The 14,500-nt window shown below is 35.6% G+C and overlaps 2 protein-coding genes across 2 annotated transcripts; one reads left to right on the forward strand and one right to left on the reverse strand.

Annotated features, from left to right (window-relative positions):
• Positions 1-1,686: 1,686 nt before the first annotated feature.
• On the reverse strand, positions 1,687-7,048 carry LOC136799993 (uncharacterized). Its single transcript, XM_067056618.1, has 2 exons — positions 7,032-7,048; positions 1,687-3,763 (listed from the first exon to the last, which is right to left on the reverse strand). Exons 1-2 carry the CDS (start codon positions 7,046-7,048, stop codon positions 2,443-2,445), a joined length of 1,338 nt encoding a protein of 445 aa, XP_066912719.1. The 3' UTR covers positions 1,687-2,442.
• Positions 7,049-12,055: 5,007 nt separating this feature from the next.
• Positions 12,056-13,059, forward strand: LOC136799954 (steroid 17-alpha-hydroxylase/17,20 lyase-like). The gene is made up of 2 exons (XM_067056572.1): positions 12,056-12,397; positions 12,686-13,059. Exons 1-2 carry the CDS (start codon positions 12,187-12,189, stop codon positions 13,009-13,011), a joined length of 537 nt encoding a protein of 178 aa, XP_066912673.1. The 5' UTR covers positions 12,056-12,186; the 3' UTR covers positions 13,012-13,059.
• Positions 13,060-14,500: the final 1,441 nt, after the last annotated feature.

The following is a 14,500-nucleotide window of genomic DNA, read 5'->3' on the forward strand; positions in this document are numbered from 1 at the left end:
AAAAACATTAAAATCGATTTTGTAAACATTGGCACGGCATTGGAAAGTGTGATTAACGATTAATTGCTCTCTACAGGATGCAATTAACGATTAATTGCTCTCTTTGAGGGCGTGCCAAATAAGAAAAAATAACCCATCGTGCGATTAGCTGTCTAAATGACCTTATGTAAATGACGTTATATAAAGGAAGGTTCAATTTCAATGAAAGGAAGAAAATTCGTCGAAAAAGGCCAAAAAGTCTGGTAAAATTCATTAAAATACATGAATTATGGGTTTCGAGGTAGATCAAGCCTTACATAGACTTTATCCAGTCTTGAACCAAAAATCTGAGGAAAATTTCGGTAAAAGGAAATCAAATTGATTTTTATGAAGATTTTAAACCCTTTCGACCCTTCAGTTTTAAAACTTATGTGTTTAGTTACTGGAAAATGCTCTTAATCATGTAAAAGCTATTGCGATTGCCAAATTTGAAATAGAAATTTGATAGGTTGATTTTTCACGTTTTCGAGCACTGTCTGAAAGTAACTTTTTTATTCAATTGAGCATAACTTTTGATCTAATGAATCGAATTTGATAAATGATCCATCAAAATTTAAGTCTATCTTTCTTCTTTCCAATGAAATAAGAATGGATCTTTTAAAATTTTTAGATTCTGAGAAAATTAGTTTCAAAGAGAGAAACTTATTTGTGGCGCACCCGGTATTTGTTTTTTCAAGGACACCACGGCTGGTTTTAGTTAAGGGGGTTTTTATCAACACGAGATTGTTCTAACAAAATGACTAGTAGTATTCGTGTAATTAGGTATTTACCAAAATAAGCCTTTCTGAACTTTAATTACGCCGATTTTCTCACCTTCTAATTTATCCTAAGCAAAACAGATCTCTGTGGTCTATAGACTGATAGCTGAATTTAGAAGTCGTCATATTTCATTTATACAAACTAGGAACGCACTATGTACAATATTTGCATGGAAAATATATATGGAAAGATCAATAAATAAAGTCTTATATTACAAAATCGCGCTATAAGATGCCTATCTGGTTACAGGAACGCTATGAAATGTATGAAAAGTCGGAAAATAAATAATAAAGTGACAGAAAATAAATATATTAGTAGTTCGGTAAAGTTTGTACTAGTTAATCCTAGCAAGAAAATATACTTTAATAGGATAAATTTTCGCTAATGGGAGACAATGTTTTTCACAATTATTTGCCTTTTACCCCGGGGGGGGGGGGGGGGGGGGGCCGGGGGGGGGGGGTACGGGGGGGGGGGGTAATAGGACAAAATGGGTTATGGGGATGCGCCGCTGGTCAGGGTACCTTTTTTAACCACCACGAGTCCCAGGTAGGGTCACAAACACACCAAAATAGAAAAATCAGTCTCTCGTAGGGTGCCTTTTTTGGAAAATTTGGGGAAAAAGTACAAAATTTGAGAAAATTTTGGAATTTCAGTCCCATTCAGGGTCACTTTTTTCGCAAATTTCGGCAAAATTTTTGAAAAAACGAGTCCCACGTAGGGTCCATTTTTCGAACCTCAGCGGAGCACCCCCGTCGGTCGGCAAGGATACCCTGGGCCTTTTACTGTCAAACTATGCATGTTGATAGTTGAAATACGCATTATTAGAACTTTTTTGATGCCAGAAAACATTTAAAAGTAGTTTATTTATAATTTTTTGATTTTGTTTGAGAAGATTTTGCAATTTACATTAGGACTTAAATTTCGCGGCTGACACCTAAATCCGCGAATTATTCAATCCCTGCGAAATTCAATCCCCGCGAAATTTTATCCCGTTGAAGTAGGCTATAGAAATGATCCTAATATACATAAAGGCTAATTTACTTGCGCTGTCAATTTTCTCATGAATATATAGATATTGTTTGCTGTATAGTGTATGGAAAATAAGCCTGATTTGCCATCAAAAAGATGGGTTGGGTTTTGCATTTAAAATATATTTGTAACAAATGCGCTTAATTGTAGGGGGGTCATGATTAAGTTCTATTGACCTAATTTTGCTAAAATTCCCTAGGAAAATGAAGGTTTTGGCCAAACTTTGGCAATTCGTAGCATAAAGGTCATAAAATGGGGGGTCATTATAAAGTGATATGGGGGTGATTTTTTCCAAAAATTGCAAAATGACCCCACTCCACAATTAATCACACAAGAGTAAGTCCTTTAGATTATGCCCTGACTTTCCCTTCAAAACAGGGAATCCGAAAATCACATGGAAAATGTCAAGCCTTTAGTTTAGGTGACGACGTTTACTACTCTATTCTGATCTTTTGAAAAGAGTTTTTGACAAACGCCAATCGCGTTGTTTTGATTTGCGATGCTTATACTAAAATATCACGATATTATTTGAGTCAATCAGATAACCTGGTTCATTTCATTGGTTACTCAAAAAAATGGAACAATTGAACTTCCCCGCTCCCCTTGTACGTACTCTTACAAGAAAGAAGTTTTATGTCGTTTGAAAGGCTTGAATCTTTTGAAGGTATCATATTTACCACAGCTTCCACAGTTCAATCGTTTCAGCTCATCTTGCATGGGAACATACCAACATTCAGTGCAACGATAGCGGTACTTTCTCCACCGGATTCCACAAGCGTTACAGAGCGGGATGCCATCTTCTGTATCCCGCCACATCAAGGTTTCACTCGTACAACATGATTTACACTCTTTGCTGCTGGGTAATGGCTGCACTCCAAGCTCTGCGTCACCATAGCAACGCATCTCTGTCATAGGTTTGAAAAGTGGTAAGCGTTGTACGGGAGGAGGTAATGAGGTGGGTGAAGTATTGATCGCTTTGCGTGCCTTTTTGGATGAGCTCGGTTCATCATACTTGTCGATTTCATCGAACAAATCACGAGGGTTGACTTTACGTTTGTTTCTCGGTTCCGTTCGACTGAACCGCTCCTGTGCTTTACGGAAGCTTGGAGTAGACGTTCTGGTAACAATTTCAATCATAGAACTGTAACGTCGAAATCGACAGCTGATAGGTTTTAAAATTCTCCTGGAATTGAATAACGGTAAAGTTTTAATAAATTTGGTCGGCTTCTCTTGGTCTTCAAGCTCGGATGGTAGTTTTAAAGGACTTCGATCACGTGGGCACGATGAAGATCGCGTATTGGATTGAACTGGTGTTTCAGTTTTCGATACGGAAAACGAGGTCGAAGATTTCTTTTTAGGGCTGACATCAGTTGATTTGGTATCCTTACTTTTATGTTTCTTTTGAACGGACCCTTCACTATAATCTTTATCCCATTTTTTACGATTAGCTTCTGCAGATTTGTTCAATAACTCGATTTCCATGTCACTCAAACAATCATCTAAAAATGACGACTCGGCACATGGATTTTCAATATCCATTACGTCATTTAAGCTAATCTCATGTTTTTCTGCATCGAAAGGAATTGGACTCGCATCCATGGGTAAAACATCTGACTTGTGATTGGAATAAGTGATAACTTTCACTTTAGCATTGTCTTTAAAATAACATCGAATATCTTTTTGTCGTTTTTTCTTCTTATCAGAGCGCGGTGTTTTTCCGATTCGGTCACTCTTCGATGCGTTTTTGTTGTGTCTGTATTTCTCCTTCTTTGATGACGGAGACGCAACATCTTTTTCTAGCTTCTTGAGCGGAGAAGGATGTTTGTCTCGTGAATGAAAAATCTCGAAAAGACAGGAGTCGAGACTACTACTTTCAGGATATGAAATATTCTCTTTGGCAGATTTTTTAGGGCTTGGACTTGACCATCTTGTATGTCTAAGAAAGAAAGAAATTGAAAAAATATATAATACGCATATCGTTTATCGATAACAATTCCCATTTCGTAAAAGGATTTTGATAAATCTGGGGACTAGAAATTGACAAAAACTACACCCCAGTTTCACTTTCCCGGTCACATCTAACAAGTACCTTCCCACAAGCCAATCTTTTTAATTTGTTTTATGGTCATTTACACTTTGAAGGAGGTCCGGAAAACCGGAGTTAAAAAACCCGAGTTAACCTTTTGTGACGTCATAATTTAATGATGACTCGGATTTTTATGCGGTGCATCATCGAGTTAAAGTTAACACGATTTTCTTAATGTTACCCTAAACTGTCTAAGTAGTTAGTTAACTCGGATCTTTAAGGTGCACGTAAAATTTTCGACTTAATTAACTCGGATTTTTAAGGTGTGTCTGAATTTTTTGAGTTAATTAACTCGAATTTTTAAGGTGCACGTAACATTTATTTTCGAGTTATCTTGAAGCGCAATCAAAAAATTGCAAAACGTGCTTCCTTTCGTTCAGTTATCTGATTTCAGGCTCATTCGTGATTTTTACATCCACACGAAATTTTTGAACTCAAAAAAATTAATCCGATTACATACTGTAAAGTAACTATTTTTCTTATCAAAGCCGGAAAGTCATACTGCTAAAACATAGAAAAGTAAAAATTACAAAAGTGCGCAGGAATTACAAAAGTGCACAGAAATTACAAAAGTGCACAGAAATTACAAAAGTGCACAGAAATTACAAAAGTGCACAGAAAAAATACAAAAGTGCGCAGAAATTACAAAAGTGCACAGATTTTACAAAAGTGCGCAGAAATTACAAAAGTGCACAGAAATTACAAAAGTGCGCACAGAAATTACAAAAGTGCACAGAAAAAATACAAAAGTGCGCAGAAATTACAAAAGTGCACAGAAATTACAAAAGTGCGCAGAGAAATTACAAAAGTGCGCAGAGAAATTACAAAAGTGCGCAAAGCAATTACAAAACTGCGCACAACAACGACAAATTCTATGACCTTAAAAGCCTGTTTCCATCGATCACGCGAGCGTGCACGCTAGGGCAAAATTTCCTAAAATAGCCTGTTGACGTCACGAATTAAATTTTCTTGTACACAAAAAGTGTACGCTCTTGTACGCTTTTGTGCTCTTTTCTACGCTGAAAATTTTCAACTTTTTTGAGCGTACAGGAGCGCACATCTCAATTGACAATTTTTTAACCAATCAAGAAAGCGAAAAACTGCTGAGTAAACAAAAAAATGTAAACATACAGATTGTGTATGTTTTTTATGGAAATCAAACATTGATCGCGCGGAGTGTGCGGCCAAATCTATTTTAAGAATTTTGGCCTAGCGTGCACGCTCGCGCGATCGATGGAAACAGGCCTTGGTTAACGTGTTCACAATTTTTGGCCCAGCGTTAGCGAACGGGCCTTTCAAAAGCAACTGTCTGTTTGTCCGTCCCACTTTCGTTTTCGTTTTCACAAAAACCGCGCTCCTTCTAAATTGTAGACTAGCAAGTATCCGTATTGCGTATTGTATTCAGTGAAGGGAGTGAGTCTGTTGCAAGCGGAGCTGCAGAGTGAAATACAACGATTAGTTACTAGTCTATCTAAGTTGTTGTTGTTGTAGATCTCGCGCTCTTTGCATTTTATAGCTCAAAATGGCGGATTAAGTGGAGACAAAGTTTTTTTCTCCTCCTGAAATATCAGACCAACTCTGACATTTTCAGTATCAGACGCTGTTGTTTCATTGATTGTTGCTGTTTATTGAATTGAATTGAATTGAATTGAATATATTTTCGCTGCAACACAGCAGGATAACCCCTTACAAAAAAAAATAGATTTCTCTAATACAATGGGGAACCTAGACCTAGAAGTAGAAGAAACTGAAAAATTATTACAGAACTAAAGAACAAATGAATAAACGATTATCATAATATTAATAGTGACACAAAATAAGATTTACAGATTTATTGATATACAATCGTTATTTTTCGTGATTATTCATCCTTTTACTGTGTTGTTTGCTGCTTGCTCATTTGTAAAACAAGAGGTATGTATTTTTTTTGGAATAAAATTTTTCAGATCGAGTAGAATAGGCCACAAAACGTCTAATCCTGACCACCCCTTTCTAATCCCGACCTACCTCTAAAATAAACAATTTTTCCAAATTTAGATGGTATAGGGGACAACGCTTAATAGAGGGCGGTGCTTGATAGAGGGAATTCTGTGGTCGCGGCCTTGTCTGATCAAACGCAATCGAACATGAATCGAACGAATCAAACGTAATTGACAGTCAATCAAACCAATCATTAACGCACGTCCCTGGCAACCCCCAGAAATTTCCAGGGCGATATGGGGGTAGACATTAATTGCCCGGTTTTCCTCTTGCCTTTTCTTCTTATTACGATATGCATGATACAGTAATTATGCATGGCTTTATCATTGTTTTTATGACTGGACTACATAATTATTCAACAGGACGTCCTCTTTGAAAAAAGGTCTATTCTCTTTTACATCTTTGGGGTCTTTGACGAAAGATTTTCGAATATTTTATCGGCATTTGGCCGATTAGGGGGGGGAGGAGTTCCAACTACATGCCGATAAAAAAGCAAGTATTGTGACGAAAATCTTTTTAGCCAATTTCTTTCTGATTTCGTCCACTTCACTTGCTTTCACCTTTGCGCACAAATTCGCAACTTTAAAAGTACAGTTTTGAATTAGCTTTGATAAAAAAACTCTTTTTTCATTGGCCAGCGCACTGCCTTTTCTTACAAAATGTTGGGAATTCATTGCGTCTTTTTTAAAACTTTTGGGACTAATTTTCACGGTTTTTCTCAAAAATTATTATTGTAATTTTTATGTGTTACACCAGGATAAACTGTAAAAATTTTAGAATTGAACTAACCGCAAAAATTAATTCCCGCAAAATGCAATTTTTCTGATTTTTTCACGGACCGTTTTTTCACGTAACTGTTTTCATGGAAAAAAGATTCCCAGTAAGTAAATAGTCAAGAGCTTTCTCGTAAATGAAATTTATTTTTATCAGCATGTGCCATGAATTTGACTGGCTTTTTGTGATTTTTCTTGAATAACTTTGCATGTAAATAATTTTCTTTTGACTTATTAATTTCCAATTGAAATGATGATGAATAGTATACATCTTTCTAAATTCCTTTTTTATTTCTTTTTACAGATTTCAAGACCAAAGGGTTACTAAACCCCTACTGAAGGATTAAACCCTTCAACCAACCTACCTCAGATTACTTGGCATCACCAGATTACCTGGAACAACCGCAGATTACTCGGCATTACTAGATTACTCGGCATTACTAGATTACTTGGAATTACTAGATTGCATGGAATTACTAGATTACTCGGAATTACTAGATTACTCGGCTAATCAAAACTTGCGACATTATCAGATTACTCAGCTTACGAAATCGACTCAGCTTACTTAACTTACTCTTCATATTCAGCTCACTTAATATTTATCTAGTAGTATCGAAATTTAAAGAAATTTGAATTAAAAACCAAACTTTATTTTATATATAATAGGAAAAACAAACTCTATTTTGCATAGGAAAAACTAAACTTTATTTTACATAGGAAAAACAAACTGTATTTGATCTGGGGTTATTAGAGACAATGGAGTGTTTGAAATTTTTTCTTTGTTTATGAAATGTTGAATAACTTTGCATGTAAATAATTTTCTTTTGACTTATTAATTTCCAATTGAAATGATGATGAATCAGGGGGGGGGGTCGGTACTAAAATCTCAGACATACATGAGTACTAAAAGGATTTTCGCTAATTTTTGACATACCCCCACCTATTTTTCGCAAATGTTATTTTAGTACACATGTACTAAAATTATTTTGAACAATTCAACATAGATACCACCCATTTTTTGCCCTTTTACGGCTTTAAATTTACCAAAATGGGGTCATTGTTACAAACCTAGTCGAATTTAGTGCATCAATCTGCAAAATAATATAATTTTATTACTAAACTGTGCTGAACTGTACATAAAAATATTTTCAAAAAATATTTAAAAAATTGGAAAAGTTCTGAAAGATTTCTGCAGATCTTTTTGAAAATTCCTGAAAAAAAAAACTCCATTTTGGCTGATTTTAGAACAAAATACTAAGATTTTTCAAAAATTTCTTTAAGAGACCACCCTTTTTGGTATTTTAGTACACATGGTACTAAAATTATTTTTGAGCTTTTTTGCATACCACCGCGTCACTAAATGTCATGATGTCTGAGATTTTAGTACCGACCCCCCCCCCCCTGGATGAATAGTATACATCTTTCTAAATTCCTTTTTTATTTCTTTTTACAGATTTCAAGACCAAAGGGTTACTAAACCCCTACTGAAGGATTAAACCCTTCAACCAACCTACCTCAGATTACTTGGCATCACCAGATTACCTGGAACAACCGCAGATTACTCGGCATTACTAGATTACTCGGCATTACTAGATTACTTGGAATTACTAGATTGCATGGAATTACTAGATTACTCGGAATTACTAGATTACTCGGCTAATCAAAACTTGCGACATTATCAGATTACTCAGCTTACGAAATCGACTCAGCTTACTTAACTTACTCTTCATATTCAGCTCACTTAATATTTATCTACTAGTATCGAAATTTAAATAAAGAAATTTGAATTAAAAACCAAACTTTATTTTATATATAATAGGAAAAACAAACTGTATTTGATCTGGGGTTATTAGAGACAATGGAGTGTTTGAAATTTTTTCTTTGTTTATGAAATGTTATTTCTTAATTACATGCATTTTTGTTGAAAACAATTTTTAACTTGAGAATCAACCTTTAGACCTTTTATTACATGTGTCATAAAAAGCTAAAATAGTTAATTTTTTTGTAAATTAATGTCCCAAGAGAATTTAATTGGCTTTCTTTTGCAGATGACAATAAGAATTTTGCACTTCACTTAGAGGCTTTTTGAAAACACGCTTCACACAAAATCTCTCTAAACGTAACAAATACTACTATCGTCAGCTACATAAAGAAGTAGGGTTTGGTACAGGCTAAGGAAAAACCAAACTTTATTTTACATTGGAAAAACCATATACACAAAAAACCGTTATATTTAAAGGTTATATACTATAGGTTATATACTAACATAAGTATTCCCGTTTCATGTTGAGCACATATTTCGTATCAGACCAGATATCGGCTTATTGTTCTTTTTTGCTGAGATAAACAAATATTTTGGATTTCTCTCTGTTTTCTATCAAAAATTGCTTCACATTTGTATCTATTCAATACGAAAGAGCTTGTAATCTAAAAAAGCTGAGTTAGCAAACGAAATCATTATACCTAACTTTATACTTTGCATAGGAAAAACTAAACTTTATTTTACAAAAACCAAACGTTATTTTTTAAAAGAAAAACTATTGAACAAAAAATTATACTCTGTTGTTGCATTTGATATATAGGTGATGCGCATCGTCTCGTTTATTGTTGCCTCAGCTAACCCCCGTCTTTGTATTTTTCTTTTTTGATTATGCAACATTGTAGAGCATTGTACGATGACCCCTAACACGTTTTTACTACTTTTCGCTTTTGCTGGGCCTTCACGCCCAACGGGCTACTTGTTTTTCTCTTTGCTTTGACGGACTTTTTTTTCAAACACAGTTGATCTATTATCAAATATAGTAGACAATTGAAAGATGGTATGCAATAAACCTGAATAAACTATAAAATGACTGCAAAAAAAGCGACAAGAATGACAGATGAAACAGGAAAACCAAACAAAACCAAACAAAAACGACCCAGGGACTACAGCACGACCTTGTGGTATGCCGGGCTTAAAGAAACACACGGAATACTCGTACGTAGACAGGATTGTAATAAGGAAAAGCTTAACTTTGCGCGGATAGAGTTCACAGCAATGTTACGTTTCTCTGAGAATCGGCTTTTTTAATAAAATTGTATGTAAACCCAAAAGAAATGTGAACCCAAAAACCCAAAAGCATTACCCTGAGTATCAGAGGTTAAGTTTTCAAAGAAAATAGTAACCACTGAAGACAAATAATAGAAATTTTATCGCGCATGTGTCAATCTAATCACTGTAGAAAAAATCAAAGATGAAGAGCAAATATTACCATATTTATGTCTAGCAGACTGTATCAGTATGCAGTTTACTATTTGCGAATTCCCCAGAAACCTCCAAGTGTAGTTGAAATGAGTTTATTTCGAAAGAAATCTTTTACATGATCCCCAAATGTATAACAGTAATTACTAAACTTTTAATTATGGAAATGTCACTTTAATTGAATCGAAATAATAGACAGACTTTATGTTATGATTCTCTATCACTGACTCTTTTTACAAAGCATTGATGACTTTTTGTAAGTTGTGTTTTCAACGACGGGAATAAAAATATCGACTATAACGCTCATCCAAGATCTTGGATGGTCGTCATGGTTACTTTTGTCTTCGCTGATTGCGCGATGAATAGAATCTCGATTCGTCGGCACAGCGTAAATATATGATTTTGAGCTGTGCTTTTCACGGTACAAAAGCATTGTTGTAATTTAAAGAAGTTGAAAATAAAATTAAATACTGGTGTTCATGCAGGTTCATGGCATCCATTAGTGCTCTCTGCTCTGTCGGATACTTTAGCCTGCAGGGTTTTCCCGTGGGTTTTGTGAAATTCTTAATTGTCTTTCTTGAGCAATCAGGTCGGCATCAACATATTCGTCACCATTCATTTGAAACATGTTATGCACTATACACCCTTGTGTCACAGACTTACTGGGACCCCAGCCCCACTGGGAAATTGACTTTGATTTCATCCCCACTCGAAATTCCATGCTTAAAAAGTGCACTCCAAAACCATCCCCACTGGGTTTTTTAACCTTGGAACAATGTCATTTTTATCCCCACTGTGGGAAAAAGTTCCACCGGGGCTGTGAGACAGGGGTGTCAATATATACAGTACGCAATAATAACTTTGCTTGCATTTTCTGTGTAATTGTCTAGTCTTTTTAGAAGACATCTCCAGCGGTTTTTTAAAACACCAAAAGCGGGCTAAAAGCTTTTTCAAACAGAAGAACAAACTTTACTGAACTCAGAATTGAACTTTCTTTCAATTATTCCAGGGTTAGAGAAAGTACTACTACTGCAACAAATCTTTATATGAACTTTATTATTCTGCCGTAATTAGCATGATGCATACTTTATAGAGAGTTTTGATTTAAAAAAAAAGATAGATTTAGATACACAAAGTTTGATACTAAATATCTGACGAAGGAATTAATATTTCACAATTCTGTAAACGCAGTTTTTTGCTTGTTCCTAAAAGGAACCTTCAGCCAAAATATAGAAATCGAGCACACTGACTCGGGCGCTATCCACAGTAATTTCATATCACAGATACATGCTCAGATGCGATCCGCACATTCTCAAACATTCACACACTGGCTCAGACGCTACCCACAGTAATTTAGATAAAACACACCGGTTTGGACGCTATCCACAGTGATTTAGGTTACTCACACATGTAACTTATTTTCTGTTTTGATATTCTATGGCAACTAAGGGTGTTGGCTTACCTTCGGTAACCTTAGGGCCTCCTACATTCCTAGTGTCACTGTCCTCGCTGCTCAGCCCATACACCCATACAGTGCACATGATATTATGCTACACTTGTTTGGTTAGAGTTAAGATACACAGCACATCCGCAATGTTACCCCAAAGCAACCCATCGATTTTCATGTTATTTCGTTTAATAAATTTCGACTCCATTCAATTATCTTGTCTCTATTTATTGTAGATCCATGCTAGGCAAAACAGGATCTTCATTTCGGACAACAAACTAAGTGAACTTAATTCAACCTTATCCTTGATCCCCATTAGGTAAAATAGGATCACTATTTTGGAATACTACTCATGATACTTTTACTGTGTTCATTTCGAGCAATTTTATCAGTCATTTCCCACAGGTCAAGTCAGTTTCTTACATGTTTATAAACTTTTTGACATAATCAGTCTATTTTTCATACAAAGAAAAAAACATTTGTTTTGATATTGAAAAGTTAAAAAAAAACGAATCAAAAAGTTATTTTCTCACTCTCAGCCTCATTATGTTTCTTAGACGTTTCTTAGTTTATTGGCATTCTGAGCCTCATGTTTCTTAAAAGTGTGTTTCTTAAAAAAAACGTGTATAAACTTTGAAACGTGTTATTCTATTAAAACAATCAGAAAAGACATATTGTCTCTGTGGTTGTGAGAGAAAATACTAGAATCTGATTGGATGTAATAAAACGAGCCGCAACGAGATTTGTTTTGCAATCAGGCATTTGTATAAGTGTAGTGAAAAAACTTGTTGAACGGAGGTAAGACATTACGTCTTATACTCTGGCTATAGATATGATTGCATCGATTTTGTTAGCAATACCTGCTTTAGTTTTGTTATGGATGTTCATCACTTATACTGTGCATTTGATCAGTCTGAGGAAATATCCGAAAGGACCATTCCCTTTACCTTTGCTTGGAAATATTCTCTCGTTAAGTGAAAGACCTTATTTGGATTTTATTGAGCTTGCTAAAGTGTATGGTGATGTTTTTAGTATAAGTTTTGGTAAGTCGGTCACAATTACCTTTTAAATGAATTTTTGTGTAGACTTTTGAAATTTTTCAAATTTTTGTCTGGACAAGATTTCGCGAATCAGCCTCTGTTGCTAATCACAATTCAATTTTGACTCCAAAGGTTGCAGTTAAAAAAATTATGTTACGTAATGACTCCAAAAGATTACATAGTTTTAGCGAAAAGAGGATACGAGGATAACCTTATAGTCTTTTGGCTTAAAACTCGTGGCTTGGCTTAAAATTTAGCTCACTTGAACACTGTGTGTGATTTTTTTTGTAGGTATGGAACGTGCAGTCATTCTAAATTCATATGACGTCATCAAAGAGGCTTTAATGGCCAGAGGTACTGACTTTGCGGGTAGACCCACAACCGACATACCAAACAAAATAATCAGTAGAAATTTCACCAATATTGCTCACCGGGATTATTCAAAAACATGGGCGTTTTTGAGAAAAGTTGCGTATAAAAGTTTACATGTCTATGGATCAGGAATGAAGAGGCTTGAAGATTTGATCACAGAAGAAGTGGACAAAATGTGTTCGGTGTTGTCACGTGATGTTGGGAAACCAGTCTTGATCGACTATTATATCGGTAAGTATATATAATTTTTGTATTTCATATTTTTTCTTTTATAACAACAATTTTATAGGAACAATGAGAAAAAAATAAGAATAATTTAATAACAATCTCAAACCTGGAATTGCTCAATTTCAAGTAATTTAGGGGTCTATAGTAGTGAAAAATGGATTTAAATCCTAAAATACTTTAATTCCACCCTAGATAAGAACAGAATCACGAAAAATTCTGCCTTGATTTTAGTATTAACCCCCTGTTTGAAGTAGTCATTTCATATAATAATCTCTCTTTCAATGATATTGGAAATACGTTTCGTGATTTTCTCTTCATAGTACAGTATACAGCACTAATTGGATTTATGAAAAATGTCTGTAACGCTAGCCCAGTAACATATTAAGGTTTCTAAAATTTGAACGCCGCGGCTGGAAAACCTATCCACCTTCGATACAAAAAGTCTCGCGCTAAGTTTGACAAGCGTAGAAAACTCGGATTAGAGAAGACTAGCCGTCACCCGGCGTCGCACCCGCCGAGGAGTAGATAAGCACTCACTCTACGCAACGGCAAAGATGGCGGACGCAAAACCGTCAATCTGTAACTTACGGTACTGATTTTCCAGAAATTTTAACTCTTTGCTTAGTGAACAGTGCTTAAAAGCAGAAGAAAGTTTACACCAAAGATGGAAGAATTGATGCGGAAACTTTTTCCTGAAAATTACAGTTCAACCGGTGCTGTACAATCAGAATCTTTGGTGGCGAATGTACCCGTTCCTGACCTAGCTACCGTGCCCGTGTACCGTGACTCTCAACCTCCGAAAGAACCACCTAAAGAACCACCGAAAGAACTTCAATACGAATGTAAATGGGGTTGCAAAAGGTCATTTTCAAAGCCATCGGGAAGGTCAAATCACGAAAGAAAATGTCCGCTTAAAAGTCACACTAAAGAATTCGAAGATCCTGTATCGAAAAAAAACTGTCAACCTTAAAGTGACATCACTTAGCCTAAATAAAGAATCGTCGTCAGAACCGATAAATCCGAAAGATTTCCAGCCAAAAGTATGGGGCAATCACACAGTGAATGACATCGATCAGATCCTTTCTGCCGCGTTCAATGAAACCAGTCAATGGCGGAAGAATATCTTCAACGTCCCAAGTGGTGCAGTCGGTAAAAGCTTTGTTGAGGAAATCACTCGCTTGATAAATTTATGGAACAATCTGTCACCTTTGTCGAATGTCGCCTTGAAAGCCCTGTCCGTGTTACCATCGCTCCTTTTACAGAAACCATCAAAGACATCGAAATCGAGAGAACATACGAAACATCTACAGCGACGTCTGGATCTTTGGAGAGAAGGCGATTTTGACTCGTTGATCCGCGAAAGCCGAATGCTACAATCAAAATTTTCAAAGTCTGCTGCTGATCGAGTTACATCAATATCGAAACGATTTAGTGATTTGATGTTTCAAGGCAAAGTAAACGCAGCAATCAAACTCTTATCTAACTCAACGAATTCACACGGAATTG

This window comes from Clytia hemisphaerica, unplaced genomic scaffold (genome assembly GCF_902728285.1).
Source record: "Clytia hemisphaerica strain Z4C2 unplaced genomic scaffold, Clytia hemisphaerica genome assembly, whole genome shotgun sequence".
Lineage (NCBI taxonomy): Eukaryota > Metazoa > Cnidaria > Hydrozoa > Leptothecata > Clytiidae > Clytia > Clytia hemisphaerica.